Raw genomic sequence first — 14,527 nt, forward strand, 5'->3', positions numbered from 1 at the left:
CGATAACCCAAATCATTGAACTATTCCATAAATGGTTTGGATGATACCCAGAACACGTCGTTAAGCAAATTAACCATACAATTTTTATTAGGGCAGTTTCACACAGCGCACCAATCCAACCAGGCGTGAACATCTCAATACCTTTAAAGAACCCAATTGGGGCCCATTTTTTTAACAGTGGGTTATGAGAACAGCTGCTGTCTGACGTCGTTCAAATGAAAACAATAACAGGAGGAAAAATTCTCGAACTTGCTCATTAATTGTGAAAATTGCTGAATTTAGCTGCGATTTTGTTCCGAAAATCGTGAAATAATATCCATATTTGCGTTGAATAGTGGTATGATAATCTTGTGGAGTTTAATATTTAAGGTGAAGAGTGACTAACATCGCGAGAGTCTATTTTTTTTAGGAAACGAAAATTTACCGAGCGCTTGATCTGGGGGGAGAGAGGTTGATAATTACGCAAATAGAAAATGTCGTTTCGGCTGCTGACGACTCGAATTTACAAACATGGTCGATTGTTGGTTCAAAGCTACTTTAAGCGAGACATTCACGTCAACATTTTGGACAACGGTCGCAACCGGAGCATTCCCAGCGAACTCAAAGCTGGCGGGGCTCTTAACCGGCAGGAGCTAAATCGGTTCCACCAGACACAGCAACATCTCCGCTCCAATAGTTTCTTGCGTTTTGGTAGCCATGCACGGCGCTTGTTTGTTGATAATGTGCTCAACCGGGTAACCAATCCGTACTCGGCCGAGCTCCGGCAACAAGCGGCAAAACGGTAAAGATGTGTAGCCTTAGCTAGATACAACATAGTACACAGAAAATTGTTTATTTTAGACTTATGTTTGGCGACTCAGCGCCGTTCTTTGCTTTGGTTGGAGTGAGCCTTGCTTCCGGAGATGGCATGCTCACCAAAGATGACGAGTTAGAGGCAGTGTGTTGGGAAATACGAGTATGAGAGTTGCTTTTCGAAATTTACACAAATTCTAATGTCTCAACTTTTCTCAGAATGCGGTATCCCGTTTCCAAACCAAAGCTGGAGAGCAAGAAATCGAAAAACGTTTGGACGAAGAATTAGGTCTGGACAATCTGAATATAGGACCACCGCTGGCCAAGGGATGTTCTGCGGTGGTGTACGCCGCTGCTCTGAAAGAAGAAACCGAATCAAACAGTACGACAACTTTTGGTGAACCTAGCGAACACATTGACTTGAATGCTGAAACCGAACAACTTCTGTCTCCGATGCAGAATATGGGTCGATATATGCACGATTTTGGCGGTAGTGTGGACAATCTGCATGGCAGTTTCCGTGAGAGCCCTCAATTCCATACGGTTGCTCCTTTGCAAAGGAATCTACAGGATATGGCCATTGACGGGCTCAAACAAGCAATGGGGCAAAACGATCAGAAATACGAGGATCAAACAAATCGAGAAAAGAAACAAGGTCGGGTTCGGTTTGATAGCGAAAGCTTCGCAAGCCGACGCTCACGACTTCTATCTGATGCAGTTGAAGAATATTTATATGTACAATCGAACGAAAGTGATGTCATTGCAACTGTACGTTTGCTTGATTTATTTTTTGGCGGTGAAGCCTTAATCGTAATGCATTTTCCACCGTTTCTAGCTACATGAATACAACATGGACGCAACCATGGAGCAGTATCCGCTAGCGTTGAAAATGATGTTTAACTACGACATTCAAAGCAATGCTATGGCCATTTTAAAAGCTATGTACAAGGAAACGGTCCCGGCAAAAAGAAGGAATTCAGTCGAAGCAGAAAATTGGGAAAAATCGTAAGTATTCATCTGAATAAATTATACCGAAGCAACTGCAAACTTTATACGGGATTTATGGCTGTAACTGTAACCAGGTCGTTGCTAATCTGATTCAGATGTTATACCTAATTATCTTAATAAATAAATCGTCCAGCTCGAAACCTTTGTAGGTGCAAAAGGTGAAGAAGGTAGGGCCACCATCATCATTCTCGAATCATATCTAGAATGTTGCTCTCAAAAACTGTTCATTTTCTTCCCTTGAAAAACATTAAAATCGAACCACTTTGTACTCTCCCGGTATGAAGAAACGAGTACTAGTACACTCAGGTTTTTTTAAACGGGTGTTGCACCGTTAAAAACAACCTAGCATGATTTTGATTTTACACATGTTTAAATATTTTTAAACGTTTAGATTGATTTTGTAGCCAGTAACATACCCCGGCGTAGTGGTTAACATCCATACCTCTCACGCCAAAGTCACGAGTTCAAATCTCACCCCCGGACAAGTCACGAATGACCCAAGAGTGTTAAAGTGACTATAATAATAATAAAAAAAAAGTATCATTTTCGTGAAATCGTTTAAATGTCGTTTCAGTAATGTCGAGCCCCATAATCTTGAACAGTTTAATTCTTAGACCAGGCGGATCATTTAATTTATTCTCAATTGAAGTCTCAGAATCCTGTTTTTTTTCTAAATCCTGGATTTAAAATTTCAGTGTACGGGTTCTTGAAAAATTTGATTTGTCTGATTTAACTAAATTATTTCTTCGGAACTTATCTTAAGATATGCTCAAAATTTGCAAATTCATTTAAATTCTCTTAAGAATAAGCTTGAAATTCCCAAAAAAAAAGTTTTTCGAATTCCCTTATTATGCTACCTGTAATTCATTCAGATTTGCTTTAGAATTCCAAGGAATTCTACTCATAATCCCCATAATAGTCTCTTCAGATCTACTTGGCGTTATTTTCGAGTTTCCCATACAATTTTATTGAAATATTTCGCAAAATAATTTTTAATTCTCCTCATAACTTATTTGGCATTCTTATCAAAATTTTCTAAATATTTTTCAAAGTGTCAAAATTGCTGCCAATCCAAGAGTCATATTTTTTAAATCTGAGATGCTGAAAATAACGCCATGTTTGATTTTTTTTTCTATAAATTCAAGCATTTGAAAAACTGGCTTTATCTCAAAATCTTGAAAACTTTCATATCTAATGTGCAAAAAAATTCTTAGTCCGCGATCTCAAATGTTATTCCGTAAATTTTATTGTTTTATAAAAGAATTTCTTAGTTCATTCTATCACTTTATAACATGATCAATGGCCCACTCGGTCCAGTAGCGTTCGGCCTAGTGCCCTTCGAAAAGTTTACATGTAACTTAGAAACATATGATACTGTTACTTTCAAATTTCGAACTTCATGAAAATTATCTAAAATTAAAATTGACAATTATTTGCGATCTAGATTACATTGATTTGTCTGTGTCAATTAGCATCAAGGTTTAGCCAGGTTTTGAAATAGAGGGGGTGAGAATTGATATGGATCATTGGCCGAATGTGATACCTAGGTTGTATATTTCTCCTAGAATGTTCAATATTATTCTTCAAGACGGATCTAACAAAGTCTGCAATAGCGTTAGCGTGGGCGTGATATAATTACCTCCTGACCGTCGAAAAGATGTCGGTAGCATTCTGGACATGTGAACTCTATCAGTTCCATTGTTTCCAACTTGATATTCAATGAATATGTTCTGAAGTTCGGAGATCATAACCAGCCTTTTGTTAGTGGAAAAGTTTGCCTATCTTGACTGGGGTCCCTTCTCCCGAAATGTTGCAGCGACCAGATTACCTTTGAATTGTTCTCTGGATTCTTTTGGGATGCTCTAGGAACTCGCAATCCCCACATAATTCTTCTCACTAACCTAAAGGGAATCTCTCTCTCCCTGGGCCCTTGATATTTTTTTAATAAGTTCAATTATAACAACTGCAACCTTTCGCCTATTAATCCATTTCAGCATCATAGAGCAAACGGTGTTCCTTGCTCCTCACCCGAACATTGTCGAGATGTACGGAGTGTTTTGCGATCAAATTCCGGATTTGCACATGTCATCTTCACTCTACCCGATGGCATTACCCCAACGACTGAATCCCCATGGCTACGGGCGCAACATGAGCCTCTTCCTGCTAATGAAACGCTACAACTGTAGCCTGCATGATTATCTATCGCAAGAATCGTCGCTGGATCTCCGAACCAGAATTCTACTCTTTGCGCAACTCTTGGAAGCAGTCGCCCATCTGAACCGCTACGGGGTGGCTCATCGTGATTTGAAAAGCGACAACATTTTAATTGAAATCCGACCAAATATGCCTCCCAATTTGGTACTGTCGGATTTTGGTTGCTGCATTGCAGATAAAACACACGGGCTTCAATTACCCTACTCGTCCGGCGAAATCGACAAAGGTGGCAATACGGCACTGATGGCACCAGAAATCATCAATAAGCAACCTGGCACCTTCTCTGTCCTGAACTACACCAAGTCGGACTTGTGGGCATGTGGGGCAATCGCGTACGAAATCTTCGGTTCTGCAAATCCTTTTTACGGAGGAAAGGTAGGACGATAGCACCGAACGTGAACCAAATGCAACCTTTAACGATAATTCTCAATTTCAGAACGATCCCAGCACGCTGAAAAATGTAAACTATAAGGATAATCAGCTCCCATCTATGAACGACAATGTACCCCATGTTGTGCAGAAGCTTGTCGAGAACATGCTGCATAGAAATCCAAACGAGGTACGTCAAATCATAATATTAGACCTAATGGCTATTTTTCTACGCATCTGTCCGTATATATTTTCCTCTCTGAATTAACGTTTGTTTGTTTTTTTCAATTCGTTTTTATTTAATTACGATCACATGTCTTAAAACAATATTGTGAAGGGTCGACATTTCTGGGAGGTGACTTACTGTTTGCCTTCCGTTGTTGGTTCCCTAGCCACTTCGCCCATGGTTGACCTCCTCTATACAGTACTTGTTTGCGAACTGGGCGTTCGTTAACTGGGCTGTTAAAAAGCAGCCATACGTCAAAAATAGACGTAACATTTAGGTTGACATTTCGTTGTGAAAATTAGTGAGTTGCATTCGAATGGAATATTAAGTGTTAATATAAATAAACTTGATTTTTTTTTTATTTCACACTGAAATCAGGACTTTAATGCGTTTTTAGCGAAAGCGTTAAGCCTTTCTAAACTCGCGAAATTGAATGCTGTGAAAATAACAATAACAAACTTTCCACTGCTTCAGTTCAATGCACATTAAATTTTTTAAGTGTTTTAGACGTTTGACAAGTCAGCCCAGTTAGCGAGTGGAATTCGCTAACTGGACTGCGCTTTGAGCAGTCTTGTAAGCGGTCACGGTAGTCGACACATTTTCTGTGATAATTGACTGCCTTTGCCTCCGACACTTGCAAAACAAGCTATCATAGTACAGTACCAAACTAAAATGTCATATGACAGGCTCTATCATACGACACTGTCGCCGAAGACCGTCACCAATGTATGTATTTTAGTTTTTCTCATAATAAGAGCTGCTGATGTTGTGCTTGTGTGAATTCTGAAAATAGCAAGCAATGATGTCCTAGTAATAATATTTCTAATCAGAAATGGTTTGATTTACACCAAATTGAGGAATTACAACGAAATCACACATGTCAAATGATAGCTATTTTGATAATTTTCTTTTGGCTCGAATGTTATTCTACCACTCGTGTTGTGTGAGAGAGACGACGGTAGAGCATAAGTGTTCGAATACAAACAGACTGTCGCCCACGACAACGAAGTGAGTGTAGTAAAAAACGTCAACTGTTTCAACCCCTGGCTTTGAGCCCAGTAAGCGTACAAGTACTGTACTTTTGTTTATGATAATGACGGTCCCAAATGGTCCCAAAGTCGAGCTTTCCTCCTCCTCCGTTTGGTTCATAATTCCGAATTCGTAGTAACAATACCTATCGTTCGAGTACTTGAACTAAAGTCCTCTAAGGAAACTTACGGACGTCTCTCAAAAGTTGTTTCAATCGAGCCGTCAAACTGCACTGCTTTGCTCGATTGGAACAACTTTTTTCAGTTTTGTGGTGACAGTCGTCCATACTTTTGCTAGAGTGATGGCTTTAACTGGAACGGCCGATTGTTTAATCAACTCAAATTCGAGTTTCTTTCACTCAAATTTGCAAGAACGTAGGTCACTCATAAAGTGAGTAAAATTTTCCTCGACTTTCCAAAAAAAAAAATTGGTGGGGTTGTGTACAAGACACGACCGCATGGTTGACGTAGACTACGTTAAGCTGTGTAGTGAAATTCTCGTGCGTTTTTCTAGATATTGATTTAAAATACAGTAGAAGCAACCTATGATTTCGGTCCTATGTACATATTTTGGATTTCCTACTTAGTAAAACTTGGTTAAATTCAGGACCTCATAAAAATGCGAATACATATTCTATTAAATTTGGTTCCTAAATAACAATCAGATATGAGTAAGGCTTTCTTCAGGTGATTCATTGAAGCGTCCAACAATGACCGTCATGATGGCACTTCAAGATTTCTAGGACACAAATCTTGGACGGTTGTGACATCACTCATGAAATTGAAACTCCTTTTGTACTGAAATGCAACAAACGTGAAGTTCCAGTTTCTTTGTTATAAGTTTTGTGAGAGCTGATATCTGTACTCTTGAAATTTTTTGTGGTAATGAGATTGATCAGAAATAAGATTTTCTCAGCGATTCAACTTCAAAACGCTAAACGGAGTGCACAATTTTGCACCAATGTTATGCAACATTTTATAGTTGATCGGGATATCAATTAGCCATGAATCCCTCCAATAAGTTCTCTGTACATCTTTTATCTACCGATTGAACAAATAAAAAAAAATACTAAGGCTGTGTTCCATTTGGAAAATTTTCACTTAGATTTGACACTTCGAAAATAAATTAAGATGTTTGAAAATCCTTCTGTTGTTGATCGGTCGATTTTCGAGAAAGCGTCTGTTTAAATTGATTCCTTGTCTGTCAGAAATAAGTCTGCTGGATAAGCAGCTTTATTTGAAAATTTTCCATCTGTCAAATTTAAGTAAACATTCACCAAATGGAACACAGCCTTCATAACTTGACCACAGAATCGTTTGTTGTATTAGATACGAGATAAAAACTTCTTTTATCGATATGTGTGTTGAAAATACCTGGGCCGAGTGGATTCAAGAAGAAAGTCGATGAAGAGAATATTGTCAGTGTTACTTAGGACCTAATGCAATGTTCAGATTGAATTGTTTTGCTTAGCTGTAGCCAGGCATGGAAAATCATTTGCATTCATTTCGTGCATTCATTTACATTCATTTGCCCCTAACTTTTTTCATCAACAGAATTCCGCAAAATTGTGTATCGAGCTTTTGTAGGTTTTGTTAACTTTTTTGCATTCATTTCGTGCATTCATTTACATTCATTTGCCCCTAACTTTTTTCATCAACAGAATTCCGCAAAATTGTGTATCGAGCTTTTGTAGGTTTTGTCAACTTTTGTTGACAACTCAAATCCGTATCTCTTATGTATGACGAACCAGAGCGAACAGTATCCAGTACAGTTTTTCAGTGAATGTATTTTACATTCACTGAAAAACAGTAACAAGTTCTGCCTGCTCTAATTCGTGATGCATAAGAGATACAGATTTGAGTTATGGGCAAACATTGTAGCTAATAACAAAACCTACTAAAGCTCTATATATTATTTTGCGGAATTCTGTTGATGAAAAAAGTTAGAGGCAAATGAATGTTAATGATTGCATGAAATGAATGCAAATGATGTTCCATGCCTGGCTGTAGCAATGTAAACAGAAAATCGACGAAGGGAATCGAACATTACAAGTAGGACCTTTTGAACGCTCACTTTCGAATTTCAGAACCTAGCACTGAAAAAACTCGACGGTACCTCTGTTTATGCTAAGAGATAAGCATTGCAAGTCCCTCCTACTTGAAGAATTATGCAATAGAACGGCTGGCTATGCCTCGCCCCCATCAGCAAAAAAAACTGGGGTTGTATAAACCTTTCTATAGCATAATTTTCCAAGTAGGAGGGACTTTCATAGCTAATCTAAAAGAATAAATAGAGGTACCGTTTGATAATTTCAGTGCTTGGAACAGAAAACTGTAATCTGTGTATCCTTCTTATCACCATAGAAACACCCTGTTCTTATGCAAAATAATGAATGTGCGTTCACAAAACGCACGAAATCCTTAAAAACCATATTAAGATTGTTTTTAATTCAATCAATAGATTAAAGATGTACCGATAATTAAATAGGGATTTCAAGCTAAAATGTTCTGATCGCGAAACATTGATGACCAATACCGAAATTGTCCAACCTGTTTTGTGTGGTGTGCTGTTGATTTTCAGTGTTGCTCAGTGGGGACTTTCATAAATAACGTAGTAGTTGAGAGAGGAGAGGAGTTTCAGAAGTTGGGACCGGCCATGTATTAGGTGTATTGCAAAACACGCTCCGAGGGGGAAGAGGGGTTAATTGGTCAAAAAAAAAAATATACGTAATTTATGGCCCTAATTTTACTTCCAAGGCTGTGTCGCAATGGGCGAGTTAAATTTATCTCGTGGTTAAAAGTGACAGATGAGTTATCGAATAATTCTACTATACGAGCGTGGTTATTTCGGACCGACTAGAAGTTAAATTTAGGTAACCGTGGCTGAGCTCTGTTTGAAACTGATCAATTTCCGGAATTTCGAACACGATAAAAAACTCGGCAATTGGTACACTGCCCATAAAAGCATAACTGTCCCATATGAATATGAAATCAAGCAAAGATGGGACAATTATGCGAGTATCGGCAGTACACAGCCCACGAAGTATTTCTCGATTACTTTTTCGAAGGAACGTATCAGCTTTTGTAAACAACGCATTTGATCGTCGATTTGGCGTAACTGGTAGCTCACCCACGCATGCTAACACTACCATGAGATAGAGGAAATTTTCCCCTACCTGATATAGTGGTGTTAGTATGTGGGGCGAGCTATTAGTTATGCCAAACCGACGATAAAATGCGTTGTTTACAAAAGCTGATATGTCCTTTCGAAAAGTAATCGAGATTTGTAGTTATCATTCAGCCAAGGAGCGCTTGCGCCATCGAGGCGACGCTGCTACCAGCAGCCAGTGATCTCGACGGGAACGACGCGCAAAGTTCGAGGTGCAAAACTCGAACGCTGCGCGCTTGGCAGGAACCGCCTTCCTACTGCTGCTGCTGCTGCTACTTGATTATGAGGACTGGGTTTGGGGAGAACGTTTATTTCGTGAAAACAGTGATAAAATTATCACTATTTAAATGTCCATTTTTAAAACAGTTTTTTTTTATGAAAAATTGAAAAAGCGTTTATTGCAACCGCTTACGAAAGGGATTTCCTATCGATTGGTGTATTTGGATTTTAATTTTATCTATAAATGACAAAGTTATAAGCGTCCAAAATCTTACACCTTTTCGTGGCGGTCACAATATCAGATTTTCGATTAACCTTCAGTACGTTAGACGTAGTCTACGTCAAAAGCTTTTCGAACATAAGGAAAATCGAGGGAGGTTTCACTCAGTCTATTAGTATACTCCTAGACTGAGTAAAGTTTTCGTCGATTTCAAACATATTCGAGCAGATTTTTTAACAAAAGCTAGGAAAATTTTACACATTCTATGAGTAACCTACGTTTTTGCAATTTTAATCACATCGGCCGTTTACGGTCGTCCACAAGACTTCTGCAATATTCGCTAAACTACTTTATAGTTCGTTGCACTTGTACGAAGTTCCGTGAACTTTTAAGAATTTCGTTGATTTTCTGCGAAGTTTCCTAAAGTTCTACAAAATTTCCTGAGCATCTACGGAATTAAATGAACTATACCAAGTCGATTTAAATTTATCAAAGTGCCCTGAAGTTATATGAAGGTCTCGGAAATTTTATTAAGTTTCCTGAAACTAAACAAAGTTTCCTTCACTTCAACCATAATAAACAAATATCATAAATGAACTGTATCCCGGATGGGTAATCTACCCCACAAATGGTTTGGATGATACTCCGAATACGTGTTAAGCTCTCTTTTATGGTTATTTTTATTAGGGAACTAAGTTCCCCAAGCTTGTACAAACTTCCCACTTTACAGAAACGAATTTTCCCGAATTTTTACAATGTTTCCTGGATTTCTACAACGTTCTCTAAAGCTCTATAAGCTTCCCCGAATTTCCCTGAAGTTCTAAGATGTCTCCTAAATATCTACAAAGTATAACGAAGTTCAAAGAAGTTAAATAAAACTCCCTGAACTTGAACAAAGTTCCTTGAATTTCTAAAAAAAACACTAAATTTCTCAAAAGTTTGCTTAACTTTTGCACTTCTACGAAGTTTGTTGATCTTTTAAAAAGTCAGATGAAGTCCTGTTAAATTTGCTGTACTTCTAGATAGTTTCCAGAATTTCTACGAAGTTTACTTAGGATCTATGAAGTGTCTTGAAGTTCTAAAACGTTCTCTAAACTTAAACGATGTTCTTTCAACTTCTTATAAGAATTGCTTTTTGAGTTCAGAAGTTAAGAGTTCTGCAAAGACTCAGTTTTAAAAATCTGAAATATTGAACACCATCCCCCACCCAAAAATTTATAAAGCAGCGGTGAATACATGTGAAGACATTCCGTCGATCTCAGTGAAGATCTAGTCTCTTTCTCCCGTCGCTTCATTGGTCTTTCTTTCAAGTTTCGGTGAAATATCAAAGAGACTGAATTGGATAAAAAGGCGACATCTTATCCATTTGACAGACCTTCTGCTGGATTGGAATAACTTTTCCTATGACTGACAGATAATCGATTGTTCCAATTTTGACATGTCGTCTCTTTATAAATTCAGCTTCTTTAAAGCATTTCTCTAGCAATAGGTATTATCCTCGGATTAAATCCCGATCAAGAATGTCCGGCTGCTTTGATGTCTACATCAGAGTTATTCAACACGATGCTATGCAAACAATTCGCAGATCATCCAAACAGGGACGGTATTAAAAGTTAATCCGAGTTGGAGCTTACCGCCATTAATATGTTTAATTTATCTTCCATTCACATATTTATCCAAAAATGAAGTAACGAAAACGGGACATAACGCATATTAAACAAATTGAAAGAGTGGTGATAGAATGTCGTTGAAAGGGGTTGAAAGCCATAATAAGGTTTCGTTTCAACTCGATAATCGACGTTACTTTCATTAAAAGCAATAAGCAAAGCAACGACGAGAAAATCTACAGCCAGTATTTCGTTCTAAGCGTGCTTCTTTTAAATTTTCGTTTCGTGCTTATAGTCTAGCTTATAGTTATAGAAATGATGCGTTGTACTTGTACGAAAGAAACAAAACTCGAGTTCATTTTAGAGCTTCGAAAATGTAGAGCCCTGGTATCTATACTTGATTATTTGAGTTCATAAAGCTTACCGAACGCTAGCAACTGCTAGATATTTCTAATCTTTTCTAATCATACATTTTATTTCATTCATAGAGGCTTAGTGCTGACGTGGCAGCTAACGTTATGCAGCTCTTTTTATGGTCACCGTCATCCTGGATGAAGACCGGCTTCAATCCCTCTGGCAACGAGATACTGCAATGGCTGCTGAGCTTGACGACCAAGATTCTTTGTGAGGGCCGTCTACAACCGGACAATGAAACCATGGGCCGTCGAACCTATACGGAGTATTTGCTGATTTCCAGCTTTCTGGCTCGTGCCCGCATTCGACGAATCAAACGTGCGCTCGATTGGATTCATACTATGCAGTAGACAAGATATGGAGTTACTTATAATATAGTGTGATTTGTACATTAATACGCTTATTGATGGCTTAAATTATTTATTAAACTAATCAATCCACTTATGAAAAGCAAAAGAACTGGACTAGCGGGGCAAATCCTGAATGTGTTGATCAGGAGTATTCTGCGCGGCGTGTGAGGTGAGGTGAATCGCTCCCCCTTATTCTGTGAGTCACGTGACTCTCTGTCACCGGTGAGGTGACTCTCCATTCGATTTGAACAGAGCGTCACCTCACACGAGGTGACTATTGTCACCTCACCGGTGAGAGAGTCACGTGACTCGCAGAATAGGGGAGCTGTCTCTAGGTGACAATTGTCACTTCACTAGCGACAGCGAGTCATCTCACCTCACTACCCGCATAGAAGAGACCTGGATGTGTATACTAAATCACATATAAATACCTATAGAGTAGATATTATGGAGTATTCAAATCTTATTTTAGATTTAAACATATAAAACAACCTTATTATGAATGTCGAGTGTTTTGATAAGGTACAAAATGTTATGCGGAAATCATTTTAGTAGTACCTATACACACAGCCCATCAACAAACATATTTTTGGCTAAACAACATCTAAGCCGCTAAGCCTATGATTATCTTTGTTAAGTCTAGGTAGAAAAAATGAAAGTAGGACTAGGTCGCAACATTAAACCGCTATTCTACCAACAACTCATCCGAAGTGTCACGATGTCACGAAGCTGATCTTCAAGCTTTGATTGTAATTTCAATTGAAATTCTGTATTGCAGTCAGCATACATGGATATTGTTGAACCAAGTGATATTTTTGAATTAATCGAACGAACATGTTATTATTCAAATAAATATTTTATGATGATGACAATCTTCTTTTATAAAGAGAAATTATCAAACCCACAAAGTCTCCCGTTCTCTGCAGATGTTGTTGTATAATTGCCAAGTTTGGATGCGAGGGACTGATGGATACAACTGAAACAAAATAATATAATCTCAGATGAAGCAACAACCTTTGTACTATTTAAACTTACGTTTGAGTTGCCTTTGGTTTTCCTCGAAAACTAGCGTTGTGTGTTGTGAATCCGGAAAAGTAATCATCAAATCATTCTCACTCAGACTGATTCGATCCAAACCTAGCCCCAGCACCTCAGCGATGGTGGTAATTTCGATGCGGAAAGCCTCTAGCTTCTTATTTACGGAATCATTCATCATTATAGACCCTGACAAAAAAGGAAAAATTATCTAGGTAAGTAGTATGCTCCCTAGCAGGGTTACTTCCATTTAATCCGCATAAAAATGTTTTATGGGATTATGGAATCATAAGATATTCACCGATATTTACGACGTATCGGATACGTCAAAAAAATGTGTATGGCGTATCCGATACGTCGTAAATGGGTATGAGGGTGATGATGATGATAATTTTGTATTTGTAACATACAAGAAGAGGCTGTAAACTTGCCAATTTCGCGTTATGAAAGTCGCAATAAGCGATTTGATCATTTTCTCTCACCCTTTCTTCATTCTTCGTGAACAGCTATCAGGAAATCGCTGATTGTGACTCTTTGAAAGCGACATTGGCAGGTTTTATGTGTAGAACACATTCCTTACAACTTCTTATTGTAACATAAAAATACAAAATATCATTATACCATCCAGGGTTACATCCATTCATTTTGCATAATAAATCTCTATGAACATTTTAAATGGTCCTATCTGCTTTGATCGATTCTCTTCATCGACTTTCTCTTTGCATAACCACTGCTATGCAAACAGATTTTGCGCTAGTTCTACCACAGATTGACAAAGGGGGTTCTTATATAGCGTCCAAAACGTCAAATACAACAGGGAAAGGTTTTGCAGCTAAGTTATTGACGAAAGAGAAAGTCGATGAAGAGAATCGATCAATACAGATAGAACCTTTTGAAATGTTTATCTAGAAATGTATAATATTATGAAATAATAAAAGATGTTACAATAATATTTTGTATTTGTAAGTAAAGTTGAATAGAAATAAGCATGCCACTCCTTAAGCTTACTGAGTTCTTCGTAGTTATGTCTATCTAAATAGGACTGTATCTCTTCATTCAACCGAATATTTTCCTTTTCAAGTGTCTGTACATCGTTATTTATAACATGCAAGCGGTTTTGTACATTGTTAGAATTAGTTCTCATTTTGGCCAGATCCGTGTCTTTTTCCATATTACTTTTATTCAGTTTAGAAAGGTCCTCAGCACATTCCAACAAATCGTGTAATTTTCCTGCCAAAAGTTGAGTTTGAGCTGTAAAATAAAAATACAAGCATTCTGTTATAATTTCCATTTTAACTTCACAGTCAAATCGAATTTGATTTGTTGATATTCACCCATATTCTCGATTTCGTTCGAACCGTAATTTTCAAACAAAACAAAATTTCGTATGGAAAATACTGTTTGATGTGCGTGATTATCGTGCTTACCTGATGGAATAGTCATCTTCTACACAGAAGTAGTTTGTAGGAGACTCCAGTTTTATTTTACGTTTATCACAAAATTTGCTTAATTTAATTAATTTTATAAGCTCAAATCAAGCATCTATTTGAAACTCAAAAATATGTGTATAGGTACAATACCTTAAAATATTAATTTAACTAATTTGTCGTATCAATGGTTTGAAATTCTTCTGTTTCAAACTATTTTCGGTATTTTTTAATATTTTCTGCAGCCGTTTCATGGCGTTACGTACACGGTAAGAAAAAAGTCCCCAGCGGCCAGTTCACTTTTACCTACTTTTGATTAGTCACTATTGGCAAATCAAAGTTGGCACTCGTGGAGAATAGAAGAACTATGAGAGTGATGATGGTTTCAAAATTTTACACGGCGAGGTATACGAGTGCAATCTTAAAATGCTTTTATTTTGCAAATGGAG

General features: G+C 37.7%; 1 protein-coding gene and 1 long non-coding RNA gene across 3 annotated transcripts; one reads left to right on the forward strand and one right to left on the reverse strand.

Moving 5' to 3' along the window:
* Positions 1-218: 218 nt before the first annotated feature.
* On the forward strand, positions 219-11,769 carry Pink1 (PTEN-induced putative kinase 1). Of its 2 annotated transcripts, XM_065223066.1 has the most exons (8): positions 219-337; positions 410-781; positions 841-955; positions 1,012-1,560; positions 1,628-1,797; positions 3,795-4,389; positions 4,451-4,573; positions 11,341-11,769. In XM_065223066.1, exons 2-8 carry the CDS (start codon positions 474-476, stop codon positions 11,614-11,616), a joined length of 2,136 nt encoding a protein of 711 aa, XP_065079138.1. In that variant the 5' UTR covers positions 219-337; positions 410-473; the 3' UTR covers positions 11,617-11,769. The 2 variants fall into 2 exon arrangements, with proteins under 2 accessions (XP_065079138.1, XP_065079137.1); XM_065223065.1 differs by having other exon boundaries at positions 219-781.
* A 746-nt stretch (positions 11,770-12,515) lies between these two features.
* LOC135702077 (uncharacterized) lies at positions 12,516-14,296 on the reverse strand. The gene is made up of 4 exons (XR_010517683.1): positions 14,079-14,296; positions 13,660-13,902; positions 12,652-12,840; positions 12,516-12,592 (listed from the first exon to the last, which is right to left on the reverse strand). It is a non-coding gene; the product is annotated as an uncharacterized LOC135702077 (long non-coding RNA).
* Positions 14,297-14,527: the final 231 nt, after the last annotated feature.

Source organism: Ochlerotatus camptorhynchus, unplaced genomic scaffold (genome assembly GCF_037179485.1).
Source record: "Ochlerotatus camptorhynchus isolate MF236.1 unplaced genomic scaffold, CSIRO-AGI_Acam_v1.1 ptg000184l, whole genome shotgun sequence".
In the NCBI taxonomy this organism is placed as follows: domain Eukaryota; kingdom Metazoa; phylum Arthropoda; class Insecta; order Diptera; family Culicidae; genus Ochlerotatus; species Ochlerotatus camptorhynchus.